General features: G+C 30.4%; 2 protein-coding genes across 2 annotated transcripts; one reads left to right on the top strand and one right to left on the bottom strand.

Annotated features, from left to right (window-relative positions):
* Positions 1–919: 919 nt before the first annotated feature.
* On the bottom strand, positions 920–2,311 carry LOC110730331 (ethylene-responsive transcription factor ERF104-like). Its single transcript, XM_021910130.1, has one exon. The coding sequence runs from the start codon at positions 2,178–2,180 to the stop codon at positions 1,128–1,130; it is 1,053 nt and encodes a 350-aa protein (XP_021765822.1). The 5' UTR covers positions 2,181–2,311; the 3' UTR covers positions 920–1,127.
* A 13,309-nt stretch (positions 2,312–15,620) lies between these two features.
* On the top strand, positions 15,621–16,972 carry LOC110730330 (ethylene-responsive transcription factor 1A-like). Its single transcript, XM_021910129.1, has one exon. The coding sequence runs from the start codon at positions 15,803–15,805 to the stop codon at positions 16,619–16,621; it is 819 nt and encodes a 272-aa protein (XP_021765821.1). The 5' UTR covers positions 15,621–15,802; the 3' UTR covers positions 16,622–16,972.
* The last annotated feature ends 1,997 nt before the right edge of the window (positions 16,973–18,969 follow it).

Genomic DNA, 18,969 nt, shown 5'->3' with positions numbered 1-18,969 from the left:
GTATATTTTTCATAAATATTTTAATATGTACATATGTATATACACATATGTATAGTAATAAATAATCAAAGATCATTAATCCGTAGTTAAAAATCACTAATTACTAAGTTCAGTTCAGCTCGGTTCACTTCAGTTGATTTCAATCAATGAGAACAGGCTCTTAATAGATAACTATGCCTAAAGATTATTAGCAAATAAATATAAAGGAAAGAAAGTAATCGTGTTTATTTTATATTTAGCCATACTCTAATGTTGTACAATGTAATTAGCTAGCCACCATTACATGATTGGAAAGATTGAATCTACTTTATATTGTAATTGACATATGAGTATATATGTATATGACTGATTTTATACAATAAAAATAAACAATAAATATAGACTAGACAGGGGCAAGTTTAGAATCCTTATTGACTCGCTATCATTATACAAGTAATTAATAATCATATACATGCATCTAACATTAATAAGTAAACATATGACAAAATAAACATGTCCTACACACATAAACTAATCAAGAAAGCTAATTACAATAAATAAATTTTTTTGTTTATTTGACGAATAATTACAATAAACAATTGCCACTATGGAGTATAATTATCATTAATCATGGATTAAGATATCATATTGTTGTTCTTATCGTATAACTTAACTCATTTATTGTCTTTACCTTTTGCTTTCATCAATTTGTTTAATCTTGCTCCCACGCAAGTTGATTACCATCTTATTCATCAACTTGCACGATCACAAAAGTAGACTTATTATACAACCACTTCACATTAAAACAAGCTTTGATTAATATATTCGGACATAATTAATTTGCATTCCCTACAACTTTGAAATCATAACTTGCTTTCGATTGAATAAATCAAATGAAATTTAAAAATAAATTAATAAACTTAATGAAACAATTGTGAAATTCAAAACTACTAGGCCGCGAGTTCACTATTTACACACAGCACCCTTGAACGGTCGACTATTACAACATTGAAATTACACTAATATAAGTACTAGCATTTTTTTTTTCTTCTATCAGACAGTTTAAATTAAACCGAAAATCTGAGAATACTCCGTTATAACCATAATTAATGATAATCAATACGTATATGTAGTACTCGTAATCTCTTTTACATCACTGTCATTTGTGAATATCCCATTGACGGATGGGGAGATAACGGAGACAACGGAGGTACGGTAAACAATCCGTTTCCCGTCTTCACGTCTAAATCCCAAAACGCTGTCCAACTTGACGGAGTCAACGGAAATGAGTCTTCGGTTACAAACGACGTCGTTGAGGTCTCTTCACTTTTAACCTTTTTAACTTGTACCACCTCTTTATTTTTACTCTCTTCCACATCCTTTCTTTTCCTTCCACCACTACCTCCGCCGCATGAAACGGCGGTAGTAGTGGTTGTGGTTGCAGCCTCCTCAACCAACTTCCCGACTTCAAGCGGGAAGTTGAGGATCGCTTTCGAGCCACGTAGCTTGAAAGCAGCCCGATCATAAGCTCGGGCCGCTTCAATAGCGGTGTCGTAAGTACCAAGCCAGACTCGTGACCCGCGCTTGTTCGGGTCACGAATCTCGGCCGCGTACTTACCCCAAGGCCTTCTCCTCACTCCTCTGTAGTGCCTTTGAGCTTCCTCCTTCTCAACCTTCTGCTGAGTCACCACATCACTCGCTTGCTGAGTCATCTCAGGCACAAACTCGACCACCTCAAACTTCTTCGCCGGCGCCGGAACGGCGATATTCATCGCCGGCCTCTTTTCCCTAAACTTGGACTTAGATCCGCCGGAAAAAGTCGGCGAAGGTGTCGACATCTCCTTCTCCTTGGTCTCAAATTTCGAGAAATCAACATCAAAATCGAAATCAAAACCAAAATCAGATGACTTCTCTTCCTTAATCAAGCCAGAATTCATCTGCTGTTGTCCAACAAAAGCTTCCGATGAAAAAGAATTTATTGAGGAGATTGAATTTTGTGAGGAAAGAGAATTAGTTTTAGAAATTGATAATTGATCATGTTTAACACCATTAAAATCACAATTATTATTCCCAAAATTAAACTCAGAATTAGCAAAATTATTGTGATTAAAGCTGAAATTAACACCAATCGGAGAAAGTTCACTGAATAAATGACTCTTGATAAAATCTAAAGCAGCCGATGATTGATCAGATGACGCCATTTTTGAACACTCAGAGCTTAATTTTAATTAATTAGCGTTGAATAAAATTAAAACTGGAGAAAAAGATGATTGATAAGATAGAATGAAAGCAAAAAGAAAAAAATAAAGAGATGATAAAATTGAGTGGAAAATTAGAGTGGAAAAATTGGGTATATATAGAGGAGAAAATAAAGGGTGAGTTTCTTGGAGAGGTCATACGTCTAGAAGGAGAAAGGAAGCATCCTCGTGTAACGTCTTTTGAGAAGAAAGAGGAGAGAGAAAATATGGAATAAGATCTGAACCGTTGATTTTTTATTTGAAAAATTCTTTCATTGCGGCAGCTGATAGAATCTGGCCGTTGATTGTATTTGTCACATTGTGATTTTTTTGGAAATTTTAATATGCTATTTTTTTTGGCAGTTGTGCAGTCATTTCTGTTTTAGGTTTTTTTTAAAAAAAAAAAAATTATTGTGGGCTGCTGGCTTCTTGGATGGTTCTTAGTTGAGTAGTGTGCGTAAAGTTCTTTTTGGATAAGGAAAATGAAGGTTGTAAAAGACTCTTAAGTGAAAATTTGTTTTTTGTTTTTATTTTTTTATTTAGGACCTTTTTTAATTTACTGAATTAAACTGATTGGAGTTAAAATGAATTGAACTGTTTATGAAAAAGGAAAATTATGAACTGAACTGAATTGAAATGAACTGATTTGAACTGAACTAAATTGAAATTGAAAAACTTTTGTATACACCCGTTTTCAGTAATTTACTGTACATCGGGTACACTTTTGTCAGCTTTAGTGTCACTTTTGTCAAATTTATCAATGAAGCATAAATAACACTTATATATGTCAGGGTAACTTTTGTGCATTTAAGTGTAATTTTTGCACATTTTATTGTCACTTTATAATGGATGTTAAGTAATTTACTGAACATCCGTCTTATTTAAAAGTTTGTGATTGAAATTAAGCTAAATAGAACAAACTCTTGATGGTAAAAGCTGAGTAACAACCATCTTTAGATGTTAAATAAGAGAGTTAAAAAAAATAATGTAAAATTAATGAGCTAAAAGTAATAAATATATTGATGTAAAATTAATATGAGTATTAATTAAGTCGATCAACGTGTAATATTGTTCTGCATTCTACACTTAATTTGAAAATATTTTAAGTAATATTCCCTTCGTCTCGTAATATAATGCCACGTTTCCTTTTGGTTAAATTAAGTACAATGTCTCTTTCTACGTAAAAGTTGTACTGTTTGACATTATTACCCTTTTTTTTATGAGTTGTCATTTTTTTTTCATTTTCTTGTTTTGTACTTTTAACATCAATTTCTAACGCTTTCTCTTTCTCTCTCTAACCTTCCATGCACATATGTACTTCTAATCATTAATTTAAATAAATTTACATCTTTCTGAATTCCCGCATAAAAACTCAAAGAGACATTGTATTATGAGACCGAGAGAGTATATAAGTTAGCAATCTAATTCAATTAATCGGCGCGTTTTGTATGCGGCTGGCCACACCGTGTGACCCCTAATAAACAAAGCAACCCCGAAAACATGGACCAAGTAACCTTTGTAATACTGATCGAATAACTCCTATAACAAAGCAACCCCTCAATGATGGTTGGTCACATCATGTTGCCAGCCACATTGGGCCATTGGCTCACATATAAGAATTTGTGTTAATTATATCACCTAATTTTTTAATTATCTAAAATTTTCATATTTCATCCGAAATTATTTCAATTTAATTGAATTCAATTTTTTTTTTCTTAAAATTTAAATAAATTAAACAAGGCTTAAATTTGTTAATGAAACTTTTGAGAACTTTATTATAAACTCGAGTAATATACTAATATCTTTTGATTTTTTTGACACAAATAAATAAGGTAAAAAATACTTATCGGTGCATTTTAAAGTCATATTTAGTGACTACATGAAATTTTAAGGCTCCTTCATTATACTTGTTAAACTATATGAAACCAATGAATTTCTTATGTACTTATGTGGGATCAAGTCAGAAACTTTAGTCCAAGAAATTTCAAAAAATTGTGGGTATGTATAAATTTGTATTTTATGTACGTTTTTTTTTTTTTTTTCTAATTTCTCTTACTGTATTGATTAAGATACGAGGATTCACTCATTAAGTAAAATTCTTTATATAAGTTCTAAGAAATTCGATCCTAAAATCACGAAAATATAATACTCCGTATTAAAAGTAACGTCACTACTCTACCATCTCAACCTCAATTCTATAGACGGCTTTTGCTAGCTACGGAAGTACGGAGTAGTATCCATTTGATCCATGTATGATGTATGTATAAATCTATTATGTATCCAGCTAGCTCCTTGGGACTTGGGATTGTTGGGGGTCGTGTAGATGATGTACGTACATATCCATTGCCAATACAAGGATCCATGATTTTGCAACACGTACGGATGCATACTCTGCATGCAATAGCATCCTCATTTTTCGCAGAGGATACTTTTACTCTGTGCTCTGTACCACACTACTTGTCGTAGTACCTACTCCGTAATAAATTCCTCATCCATTCAATTATTCAACTATCCAATTTTAATTGAAGTTGTGATATCTTAACTTACTGTTATACTTTGTGAATGATATGTGTTAGGAAATAAAGGGAGTAATTGCATTCGATTAATGTGAAATAAGTTAATGAAAAGTAAGAACGAGGAGAGTAATAAAGGAAATAAACAAAGAACAAAAAGATTTACTTGATTCGGTCAAATTATACTTTAGGAAAGAACGAGAGAATATACAAAGAGCTCAAAAGGTATGATCTAATTGATCAACTAAAAGGTCCTTTTAAATTGTTCTCCAAGTATATTCAAATAGCAAATTGTCATAGAAAAAATAATTTTAGGAAATATTTCATAAGTGATCTCACAAGAATCGAAATGATGCAGCTAGCTCAAGTGTGCCACAAGTCTTCATAAGGTCGAGCTATAGCTCACTCGCTTAGCTATAAGCCTATAACTCACCTACTCGTCGCAATTTTCCAGCTTTGTCATCTTTTCGTAATACATCTTTAACTTTTTCGTTTCTTATCGGAATTGGGCATATAACTTATTGTTAGAATGCTTTTGAAACACGTTATTGATCACTTCCAACTCAAATCACCTCAAAATAACTTGTACTTTGAGAGATATCCGCATTCAAAGCTAGCTCTACTAGATTCGACTCACAATTTAACAAAATACAATATATGAATTATAAACCTTCCTATCAAAATAGTTACATTACGAAGGGATTTGGTAATTTTCATAAACTCTCTTCATTGAATTATTGATCTATATAATGCTTTATTCTTGTTTAATGTCTTTGAAATCGAATATAAACTTAACTACTTAAGTATATTAAATCATTATTCTAAGTAAAAAATATTGACTTTAATTAGTATTTGATTAGGAATATAGGATTATTAAGACTCGAGATGACCTACATGACGAGATCACCCATATGGATACATACTTACATTTACTTTTGTAGCAATTTTGTTGTAAAAAGATTTTATATATCTCATGAGACTTACTTATGCTAAGTGATTAAAGGATTCAATCTGTTATCTCTTCCTTCAAATTGATCCTTAAATATTTCATAATCTGAAATTGATACTTGACATATAATATAGATATTGATGAAAATTAAAGAAAGAAAATGTCTTCAATGTTGTTTGATACAAGCAAATTATTAGAATCGATCAACGACCAAATTAATTTTATTAATACAATTAGAAATTCGTATGACAATGATTTATCTTGACTTTGAAACTGAAACTTAATACGTATACATGAGTTTACTTTCCCATGCAAAAGCAAACAAATTTTTTTTGTCTTTTGTCATAACTTAAGAAAAATACATAATCTCGTAAGTTTGACTAAATCGTATGTAGCTAATAGCCTAATACTGGTGATTTCAATAATAGTTATTGTCTAATACTTCCTCCGTTTTCTTTTACTTGCAACACTTCCCTAAAAAGAAAATGTCACAATACTTGCAACACACTATAAAAGGAAAGAGGAAAGTTATTTTAGGGAAAAACTATATTATTTCCCTTATTTAAAGCACATGGCCCACTAAATTATACTCCTAACAACCACGCATCCTATTTTAAAGTTTATTATATCATGTAAACTCCACCTTTCTTATTATATCATGTAAACCCCACCTTTTTTAATTACCGCGCTAAAGGATGTATTGCATCGAAGAGAAAACGGATGAAGTACTATTTATAACCTAAGAAAATTTGTTACTTCGTGGTTACAACTTATTTAATTTCGCATAAAATACATATGAGAGATTCTCTTAAAATTTTAAATTATGTTTTACATAACGGATGGTGTAACTCCTATATGATAGAGTATATTAGTAAAATATTATTTCTTATAATATTAATCAATAAAAATCACACTAATTAAGGAGTTTTATATTGTCTAACATATATACTCATATTTTTATGAAATACAGTACATATGTATATGTAATTCGTTAAGGATTTTCTAAAGATATTTAAATGATTATTGGTTGATCTGATAAGTCACGTACCCCTTAAACAAAATAACATATTATGGTAGTGACAATTTTTGAATTAAACAACCATAATTATGTTCTATGATTTATTTGTAATGTGAAACTAATTAATCAAACAATATTCTTTTTTAGAAGACTGGTTATATAAGCACATTGTTATTATTTCAAAATGTATTAGTTAATATGGTTCATAAAAGTATAAGCTGTGTCTCTGTCATTGAACAAAAATTATAAAAGACAGATGACTCATAATTTTTGGGTAGATTTAATATTAGGCCATGTTATTTTGAACTGCTATGGTCTGCTCTACTATAATTTGCTTTGCTCTGTTGAGCTCTACTCTGCTGAGTATTAATATTCTACTATGTTCTGCTGACACTTGTTATGCTCTACTCAGAAACTTAAAATAACATCTTAATTTAGTATGAATGTATATATTATAATTTTATCATACGATACGACATGTGTTACTTGAAAAGGCTTCAAATTGATTGTTTTAACGTTTAATTCAATTAGGTCCATGTCGCTTAGTCAAACTTTGAACCAATTTTAAGCTTGATATTAAATTTTCACCAAAATTGATCATGTTTATCTTCAACTAAAACTAATCTTGTGCAATTCAACAACTTGAGTTGCATCAATTTCGCTTTCTACTAGACATTTATTTGAAACGGTTTTCAATTAGGATATCTAGAAACCAGAATCATCTAACCCATTTGTTGGTCCAAGGCACCCATGTCTTAGCTCTTTGAGTTGACCTAAACGAACCATGTCTAGCTAACGTTGACTTTTGAAGGGTTCTATAATTGAGTCTGGCCGGCCACGCATAATAATGTGAGCCACTAATTGTTCAAAACTTCAAATAAACTGACTTGCTTTGCAGAAACAGTTTACCATGTATGGAATCAAAGGAATGCTAGCTAGTCTTTAGGCATAAGAATGAAGAGGATATCATTGTTAAGTGTATTAAGTTCAACGTTGCTTGTAGGTGTGATAAAGAGATGAAGAAGTGGCTGTTGTAGTTTCTTTGTTTAGGGTTTGTGATGGAGACGATAATCAATCCCAAGATCCTCTGGAATCGGGAGGCCGGGAGCTCTAAGTAGGAGTGAGCATGGGACGGTACCCGTATGCTAACGATTTAGGTATCCGATAACCAATATCACTAAAAGTAATATTCATAAACCAAACCGATAAGTTCGGATACCCCGAACTTCGAGTACCTAGATTTTCCAATTGGTTATTAAGAACTCAAAGATATCCAATAGTAATAATTAAACTTAATAATGTAGTTATGATATCATTTAACATTGATTAATAACAATACCACATGATCTTAACCAAATTATTAATAGTAATACTAATTATTGATATTATAAAGTGATTATGAAGTAAAGTAAGAGCTTATTTGCCTTTACCACCTCCAAAAAACAACTTATTTGCTTTTATTAGCACCTACATAATATTAAGTTTTATTTTACCACCACAAAAAAAAAAAAATGGTCTATCCTACCAAAACCCAACTCCAGTGAAATGAAAAAAGGGATGTAGGGCCCATAATAACAGCTATTTTTTTTAAGTTTTCCCCGAATTCTATCTATATCCTTGTATATTTAAACCCATCTTTTCATTTCTCCAAAAAGATCGTTGGATTGAGCTTAGACTTTGGGAATTTCTTCCAAAATCCTTAAATTTGCTCTACCCTAATAATCCTAGCATCCAATTGCTTCAGATTTGTGCTCGTTTAACAAAGTCATTTGTTAGGAAAATTGGAAGAAGGTACACATTTCACTTAATTCGCAAATACCATGAACTATTAGGTATATTTTCGCAATTTGTGTCGTGATTATGTTCCAATTTTTATGTATCACTAGAATTGTTGATATGACTTATGAATTGAGCCTCAATTTCAGTTTTTTTTTTGAAATTGTAATTGGTTAATATAATTAGGCTTAGGGAATGATAATTGTGTTCAATTAGAACTAATATTGTTGTTGTTGATTGTGAATTGCAAAAAGAAATGTCTTCCACAAGTGTAAATGTCACCTCTTCTTCAACTACCCAAATGCGAAAGAAGGTAATAAAGGATGAAGGTGAGAACGAATTAGGGTTTCACTTTTACAGAGAGAAAGAAGAAAAATGAGAGGAGAGAGATGAAAAATTCAGAAGATTTAATGGGATCGAGGAAGGTGAGAAATTGAAAGCAATTGAATAGGGAAGGTGAAAAAAGGAAGACGGAGGGAAATCGGGTTTGTTGCATTTAATTGGGAGGGACATGAAAATAAGTGGGCCCTACATCCTTCATCGGAGTTAAATTTTGGTGGGAAAAACCAACTTTTTCATTATTATTATTAAAATAAAACTTTGAATTATGTAGGTGGTAAAAACAAATAAGTCGTTTATTTGAGATGGTAAAAGTCAAAATTTTCCTAAAATAAAAATAGATTTAAATAGGAGAAAAAAAAATGCTCATCGGATCGGATCAGATCATATCGAGTGACCGTTAATTTTAAATGATACTCAATAACCATATCCAATAACAAATTATCAGAACGGATACTCGAACTGTTATGGTTGTCGGAGCGGGTACCTTAAGTTTCAAAACGGTTACGGATCGGGTTTTCGGGTAGTTTTGCTTAGCCGTAGCTCTAACCACTTGAACTATTTCTTATTCTCACAAAAAAAATTAAATAAATAAAGGAAAATGTTATACATAACACTTAGGATTACATATAAGCATTAAATCAAATAAAAGGGTAATGAAAATGGTGGGTTTTTATATGTAGGCATGTAGTTCTTAGGGCTAAAAATAAACATCTGATATCTTTTTAAATTTGGTAATATTAAATGGAAAAAAATATTTGCAACCCTAAGGACTGCATATAAGAAGCTAAAAGTGAAAAGAATTGAATAGACAATAAATAAACATTTATTATACTGATTTACTCGTGAATTGTCGATAACTTCTCAACTTAATACTAAAAAAAGAAGTATATTAAATACTTTTTTGCAGCCCATAGTATTAAATTATGAAAGATGATAAAATTAAGTGTAAATAATGTTAATTTTTTTTAAGGTCATTTTTAGCTCATTATACATGGCCCTAGCTCTTCTAAGAATGAAGTATGATACTTCGTATTTTTAAAATAAAATAACATCATTTTTGTTAAAAAATAAAGTAAATCATAAACAGTAGTTATCATTTGCCATTTGGTAGGGCCAAAAGTTTTGCATTTAGAATATGATTATATTAATGAATGATTATCAACTATTATCCTAACTACATGATGAATTTACATCCAATCTATGGTTGTCCAACTTTATGCCCACATCCAAACCCAACTTCGAATGGGAAATGTGAGTGCTGGTTTTGAGCTTTCTTTGTGTTTTAATTATTCGCTACCTTCCAATAACTTGGCGGCTTTGAAAGTGAAAGGTTTCATCTCATGAAGGTAGAGTTGTTTTACTATTTTTTTTATATTTATATTTTCAATCAAGAATACATTTATTTATTTTTTTAATAGCTGTATGACATTTTTGAATTAGTGGAAGTCATGATCAAGCTTACACATCTAAACATGTTTGATAATAATCAGATCATCCCCTTTGTTTCTTTTTTTTCATTACTTTTTTTTTAAAAAAAAATTTATACATACAATAAATTAAAGATTATAGCATTTATTTAGATAAATTTAATATAATTTTATTTTGCGTTACATATGTAATCAGCTCATATAAATCTTAAAAGTTGGACAAGAAAGTTTGTGAGAATTGTATAAAGTGTGAAGTACAAATAGTGGGGAAAAAAAAAACCTTCGTAGTTTCACATTGATTGCCCTATTTTTTTGGATTTAGAATGACCAAAATATGGGCTTGTTGATAGTTTGGTAAACCTTTTGCCCTAGCTTTTCTGTAAATTAAAGTTACAATCACACATAAATCCAGGCCAGCCACTATTTTCCACTGTTTTTTTTTCTGCTTTAGAAAACATGCATCACAAAGTTGTTTGGAAATGAAGTAATTTATTTGGACAATGGGCGTAGTAGAAATGATGTGTTCAATCCTTTAACTTATAAATTAAAGACTAGGAAAATAATTACTCAGTAAGATACTTTGTTTGTTGTTGCTGCAAGCTGGTAATGAAATTTTAGTCATAAATTATCTTTGAGTTACCAACATTTGAATTTTGAATTCATAGTTTCATACCATCTCAAGTTGTTACCAACTTAGGCATGTTTAGTTTGCCATATATTTGTTTATCTGAACTTATATGATTTGGCCTGATCTGATCAGAATGTCAGATTTGACCAAACTTTCACCTTACATATACAATAATCTATACGGAAAAATATATCAAGTGGGGTCTTGTTAGATTTTTAATTATGTGTATTTTATTTATTAATATGTGATTTGCAGATTTTTATCATTACGAAATTAAAGATATTTAGCGATAAAAAACTGTACATAAAAACGACGATATGATCTTAATTTATTTTTCTGATCTGAACTTATTTTTTATGATATGAGTAAAAACAAGGCGAACTAAACAAGGCCTTACTACAATAATATATATATATATATATATTCTTGTTTAAGGGCCTATTCAGTTCAGCTCCAATTCCTAATTTCCTTCTCTCATAAAATATTCAGTTCAGTTAAGCTCAGTTCAGTAAATCAGAATACGCCCTAAGTGATAAAACAATTACGGAGTAGAAGTTATCAACGAACTATTTTTCCCAAACACTTTTGTACAAACAATTAATACAATCAACTACATAATGGAGAGGTTCTAATATAAATTTTTGCTTTTTTTTTTATTTTTTTTTTGGTAACCATAAATTTTGCTTTTTTTTTTTTTTTTTTTGGTAACCATAAATTTTGCTAATTAGTTAAACCGGAGTTCCCAGTTATTGGCTCATTTATCCAATTATTATTGTATTATTATTGTAAAAAAAAAAAAATGAAAAAAACACAAGTTGTGAAAGCAAAGTCCCCACCAAGTATATCTTTGGGATTGTCCTGGTGCCAAGACTTATCCAAAGGGAAGAAAGAAAATCGTCTAGAAACTATGAATCCAATGTAATATTGAAAGGAAAGATGTCAAACATGTCCTTTTCCTTGTGTTTCTTAGTCATCTACTTGCACTTGCAATCAATTCCATGTCTCTTGCTTTCCTTCTCCTTTCCTTTCCCTTTTCCATGCACAGTAATTTCACATTACTACACTTAACTATACCTTCCTCATTTTAGCCTTGTTTGTGACATTTCTTTCTTCAATTTGCCTTCCTTACATCGACCTACCATTCGTCACCTTTTTGTTGAATTTTATTACTTATGATTAATTGGTGTACATTGCAATGAGACGATTGTAAATTTATGACATTATATTCTACTGTTAAGGATGTGTTTGAAGGGAAATTAATATTTTCTACAAATCTTATTTTTAATTTTGAATTTATCTGAACCAATTTAATGCATAACAAGCAAAAAAATGACTTAGCTTCATTAAAAATAAAACAATTAAATTGCCAACTATATTTGTAGTAAATTTAATAATAGTAAAACTTATGTGCCAATTAGCTACCTTATCACAATATGAAGTTGATGAGAGTCAAAATATTTTCAAATAATTAATAGATCTAACCTAAAATCTGCTCTTTTCAAATAAGATATGAATTGATTGCTATTATTACTATTTTCAAACAAATGATTTGATACCACCTTACTTAAACATGATTTGTTCTATATAGGAGTAATAGGCTAATAGCCAAGTAGTACTTCGTATTATATAATAATCACGCATATAAAACTTTGGTAGAAATTTAAAAATACTCTACTACTCGTATATCATAATAATATTAGGTACAAATAATATGCACACACTCTTAGAACAATAGAGGATGCAACTATTATGACTTTGACGGGTGAGATAGGTTGGTAATTAAACTTTACACTTCACATTGATAGAACTTTGTTACAAGCTTCATCATCTATCTCCAAGATCTTTATAGCGTATAAAAGTCGTTACAATGTGTTACTTATTTGTAATCTTATGAAAAAAAATTCTGTTTGTTTGAAAAAGGTGTGTAAGGTAAGATATTATAGCAATAGGACAATTCCGATGTTATTTGCTTGACTTTTATATGGAGTATCAACAAGCCAAGTTGTTATTCCAAATTAAACTTTGTCTATTTTTTATATGCTATTTTTAAATTTTAATAATGGAGTGAAGTGACCCAATCTCAAATTTGCATTTATATCATTATAGTTGCCAACTAATGTAGCGCCGAAAAATTTTAGGGATGAAATCTAAATTTCGAGATCTAATTTTTTTTTACTAGAAGTAAGTAAAAATAGTGTAATATCAAGTGATGGAATCCTACCGAAAAAAAAAAAAAAAAAAAAGTGATTGTGATTTTTTATACTCTCTATCCCTTAATTAGATGTCTACTTTTTTTATGGGAGTTTCAAAATTAGATATCTACTAGTTTAAGTCCCGTGCAATGCACGTTTGTTATTAACTTTTAGAAAAAGGTTATTGTATATTTTTATAAAATAAATTATACTCATAATATTAATTCAAGAATAAATATAACTTTAACTTTTATACCTAACTATATCAATGTCTTAGATTAGCTAGTGACACTTAGAAAAAAAGAGGCTTTATTTATTTTTATTTTATTTTTTTTTTTAAAAATCTAAGGTTATATAGTACCTGCACGTTCTGCATTATTAATACAACTTTTAAGAGTAGAAAATAAAGTGTGTATATATGTCTTAACAAAATGATTTTATTTTTAATTGAATTAAACATTATTGCAAAAGTAAAAAATTGGATGAAAAAAAGTTAATAGTATTATCGAAAACTAAAATAATGTATAGCAATATTGTTTAATAATACTCACCTCATTTTTTTTATAAAAATAATACCTAATATAAAAGACTACGTATATGTAAAAATATATCAGTTAGGTTTATATGGAGAATTATTATTGTTAAGAATTTTAATTGGAAGAAAGATATTTTAAATTATTATAAAATGATTTCCTTCAATATATAATCTGCATAAAAATAGAAAGTAAAATTGGGCGGGAAAATTTTTAATGACATTGTGACAAATGTCATTTTAGATTCGCTTTTAGTATAGGTTAATTGATGATTTCTATTTTAATTATGTACGGAATACTTTTGGACATTATTCCCTCTTTTTGACATCATTTTCTAACATTTTTTCTCTCAATCTCTTCAATAATTACAAACTACGAAGTATTTTTTTCTCTCTATCTCTCTCTAACTCCACATGCACTTTGTACTTTCTAATCATGAGTGATCTCTATGTTCCTTAATTTCCGTGTAATTCTAGAAGTAGACATCTAATTAATGGGCGGAGGGGGTAATGTTTCTTTCATTAAAAAACATTTTTACATTATATAAGTTGTATACTTTCTCCCCTTTTATAATTGCGGATTCCTTGGGAATTTTTGGAGTTGAGAGATAGAGAGAACAAATAAAGAGGGTAGGAGTGAAATAAAACTTCCCTTTTTTTATAGAAAGAGATTTGTCTTAAAAAACAGATGAAGTAAATACGGAGTATTATTTTTGTGTTACAATTAATAAATTGAAATTAGCAAGTAGCTAAGTTTGAAAAATCAGAACTATATACTCCGACCGTTATGCAGGGTAATTATATTGGTGAAGCACTGAAGTCAATTGTCATAAATGACATATCTAAGGACTTGTTCTCTACAATAGATCAGTTTTTAATTTCCTTCTCTCATAAACAATTCAATCAGGCCTTAAACCAATATTTTACCCACATATCAACATCATTTATTTTGGTTGTCAACATAATACTAACATCCGAGCACTCTATGTCTCTATATAATGAAAATAAAGTTACAAAACATGGCATAAAAGCAGTAGCAATTAATGTCATTGCTCATTGAGCCTAGTATACGCCCATCTGTTGGTATCAATGGAACTTTTGTCTTAATATCTTCAACTTGCAAAGATAATATCAGCAAAAAAACAAAAAAAAAAAAAAAAGATAAAACTAAATTTGCATTGCCAAAGAAACATCAAATGTATGATGAAAAAAAAAATGTATAATTCTATTCATTGGTCATATTAGATCATAACGTTCATTCGCTCGCAAGTGAAATCAACACAAAATTGTATATTAGACTATGAATGAGACAAATTGGAAGATAATTTTTTATTTATTTATTTTTGACGGGAAATTGGAAGATAAATTCAATGTAACTAGGTAAAATCTCTACCAAATGAGCAAGCGTGCAACTAAAAGTATCCAATTATCCAATACATCAATTTGTAATAGGATAAAGTGGTGTATGAATGATGCCAATTTGTTAGTCTATTTCTGTTGGAAAGTTATGTTGTGGAAAGAATAATAATAATAATAATAATAATCCCATAAAATTATTCTTATATAATATGATTACAAGGAAGGTGAGGTGGTAGGTGCCCTACATATGACAAAACAGTATTCAATTTCATTTCATTTCTTTCGTCAATTCCAAATACTCCCTTTGACGTCACCCCATTCCTCATTTTTTCCACACACGTGCTTTTTTCTTTCTTATTAATAAAATTTAAAATTTCATTTTTTTTCATCTTTTTTCACTTCCTCTAGTAAGAACTTTCAAAGAAGGTGACATTATTCTAATTTAATACTGGAGTAAAAAACAATTTACTTTTTATAAAACCAAACAACATTAAAGTTGAAATATTTACAAATCACCCACTACTGATATTTTATCATTTGTTATACAAAATATTTTAATTAATTCTAAGTTTTTGAAAAATCTAATTTTTTTTTTGTGGACCTACAATTGTCTAGTTGATCCAGGTTCATGCACCCATCTCATCTATATATACCTCTTATATTCTCTTCCCTCCAAAAATTAGTTTTTTCAACATTCTCTCAAAAACACCTGAACCCATAAAAATCTAGCTCAAAATTTTAATACCCACTTCAAAAGTTCAGATTTTTAGCTCAAATTATTAATACCCAGTTCAAATTTCCAAATTTCAAGCTCAAATTTTAATACCCAGTTCATAAATAAGAAGAAAAGATGAATAGAATAAGTCATTTGGAAACTGATTTAGCAGTTCTTGATTCGATTAGGCGACACTTACTTGAAGATTGGGACCCGAGAATCGTCGGAGCTTCGACGATTAACAATGGATCAAACCCTGTTTATTGCCGAAATTCCAGTTTTAGTAGGTTGTATCCTTGTTTAACTGAAAATTGGGGTGAATTGCCATTGAAAGAAGATGATTCTGAAGATATGGTTCTTTTTGGTGTTCTCCGGGATGCGGTACACACAGGATGGTCGCCGGAATCCGGGTCGGAAATCGATTCGGGTTCACCGGCGCCGGTGGTGGTTAAGTCGGAGTCGGTGGAGTCTCCGGTGAGTGTCACCGGCGGTGTAGTCCCGGCGGTGGCCGTGGCCATGGCGGCTCCGACAAGGGGGAAGCATTACCGCGGTGTCCGAAGACGGCCATGGGGTAAGTACGCAGCCGAAATCCGAGACCCGGCTAAAAACGGGGCTCGGGTTTGGCTCGGAACATTCGAAACAGCCGAGGATGCGGCTTTAGCCTACGATCGGGCCGCGTTCAGAATGCGCGGCTCGAAGGCGTTGCTAAACTTCCCCCTAAGAGTAAACTCGGGCGAACCCGACCCGGTTCGGATCACCTCAAAGCGATCATCCCCGGAAAGAACAACGTCATCATTATCTACGTCATCGAGTTCGTCATCAGAGAGTGGGCCCCTAAAGAGGAGGAAGAAAGAAAATGGGCAAGTGGGAAAAGGAGTGGAAGCTTTACAACAAGTGGGATGCCAAGTTGGTGTGAATACATTGCCACTTGGCGACCACCTATTAGTTAGTTAAATAATTTAATTATATTTTATTAATTATTAATAGTATGATTAAGATGGTGTGATTCTATCATTATCTTCTTAATCATAGATTAGGATGGACAGGTTGTCAATGGTTTTTGGAGGGTTTTAGGAGTTGTAGTATATAATGATGGGGGTTTTTGGTGAAATGTGAATAGTGTATGTTCATTTGTTTGTTACTTGAGTTTTTAATACAAAGTACTTCATAAATCTAAATGGACTGTTATAAAATAAATTAAAAAAAAAAAAAAAAAAAAGGAAAGTACATGGACGCCTTTTCTTGTATAATAGAAATGGATATCAATATGTGGCTATAGACTATATATAGTTCGATTCACATGTAGTTGACATCCCCCTCTATTATCAATTATTGACTTGTATAATTAGATTGATTTTACCTTTAAAAATTATCAATTTAATAGAATTCCTCATTTCATCTTAAAAAACATAATGTATATATTCACATATAATTCGTATATACTATAGTTTAATCGATATATGTTTTTTAAAAAGCAAAAAGATGAAGCATTGAATCTTATTATTTATTTGTGGTGATGTGAGAGCCAATAGCATGTCGAAAAGTTTGCAATCTAGAAGACTTTAAGCCACTCATTCATTTTATTTCCACCTTACAAACAATGTAAGAAGTTGATGGTTTGGAATGGTCCAATGGATGTATTGGAGAAATATCTTGTACTATTATAGAGATAAACAAGTTGTTAATGGATTCAAGATTTTCCCCCTAAAGCTTAACACAACGACAAGTGAATAAGATTCAAACAACTATTGAACACACATTTAGGGTATGTTTTTTCTCAATTGGAAAATCTACTAACAATCCTTGATGCTAGTTAGTAATAGAAAAACTAAAAATTTAAAAAAAGTAAGGGCCTGTTCATATTTACTGAACTGAGCTGAACTGAACTGAACTGAACCGATTGAAACTGAAATTAAGTAAATGTGATCTGGCCCTAAGACTTAATATTACTTAATCCTTAAAGATTAGGGTCTATTCACATTTATTAAACTGAGCTGAACTGAACTAATTGGAGCCGAACTGAACTGAACTGAATTGAATAGAGCTAAAATGAATATTTTATGACAGAAGAAAATTAGGAGCTGAAGTGAACTGAAATTAAGCTGAAGTGAACAAACTCTTATGGGGTAGTCTCGATACCTATTATTTATTAAATTCCCTATACAATTTATGATGCATCTAGTAAATATAGCAATATATGCTCTTTGTTTTAAACTATGCAAGTATGTTCTTTTTGGATTCATGTTTATTTGCATTAGTTTTCATGTTGATTAGGTGCACAGTGATGAGCAATGTGCATTGCAATCCAGTGCATAAATAATAGGAGAGAACTGATTTTGAATGATAACCTTTAATTTTCAAACAATCTCAAATTAATCAAAAAACAAAATAACCTTGTATATTGAATCAAAAAACCAAATAACCTTGTATATTGAATCAAAAAACAAAATAACCTTGTATATTGAATCAAAAGAAGGTATAATTTCTCTCCAATAATACTAATACTTCCGTTTCTAAATTGTGTTCATTCCTAAGTTTGAATGTTTTATGATTTTATGGTAAGAAAAGTTAGTGAAGAGTGTTACTCTGGCTTGTACTCTCACTATGCCATTAAACTTGTTATTAATAATCTCTTACCATCTTCAAAAACAAACAAAATTATGCTTAGTTTGTTATACCCTATTTAAAAATGAAATATTAACAATCTTTCAATGTATCCCAAAATATAAGTATCAATATGCTTGCAAAAATTTGTTATCATTTTATGAATCATTCTCCATTTACTAAATAATATATGCAAAATTAAGCAACTTGAATACGGAATTTTGGACATATCTATGTCGGCACAAAGATGCCACAATCGATGTGTAGCTATCCTCGAATTTAAATTGTTTGCTTTTTTGTAAACTGTGGGTACATAATTTAATTTTGTTTAGTTAAAAGTTAACTATTATTAACAATTTATAAAGCAAAGCAAGTTGTGAATGTTCATCTTTAACGTGCAAGTGGAATAAGTATATTGTATTTTTAAAATAAACATTGTACTTCAAATCTAACCAACTATATTCTTTTTTGTTTTCTGTCTAGTATTGTACAATAGATTAATAGTACATGGTTGTTTATTTCCTGATTACTTTGGGCTTGTACGTGCTTCATGGAAAACGTGATTATAAGTTTATCAAAGTGAATTTCCATTATGAAAATTAAACATTATTTGTGGCTTGCATGCTAAGAATTTTCAAGGATTTTATGAAGTTTCAAAGCTATATATATTTATTATATTTGTAAAAAATTCTTTAACA

Source organism: Chenopodium quinoa, unplaced genomic scaffold, assembly GCF_001683475.1.
Source record: "Chenopodium quinoa cultivar QQ74 unplaced genomic scaffold, ASM168347v1, whole genome shotgun sequence".
NCBI classification, from domain to species: domain Eukaryota; kingdom Viridiplantae; phylum Streptophyta; class Magnoliopsida; order Caryophyllales; family Amaranthaceae; genus Chenopodium; species Chenopodium quinoa.
This window is presented reverse-complemented; position numbering and strand designations above follow the sequence as displayed.

Excerpts from the sequence above, each read along its gene's own strand:
- LOC110730331 (XM_021910130.1), bottom strand. The coding sequence starts at position 2,180 with ATGGCGTCATCTGATCAATCATCGGCTGCTTTAGATTTTATCAAGAGT.
- LOC110730330 (XM_021910129.1), top strand. The coding sequence starts at position 15,803 with ATGAATAGAATAAGTCATTTGGAAACTGATTTAGCAGTTCTTGATTCG.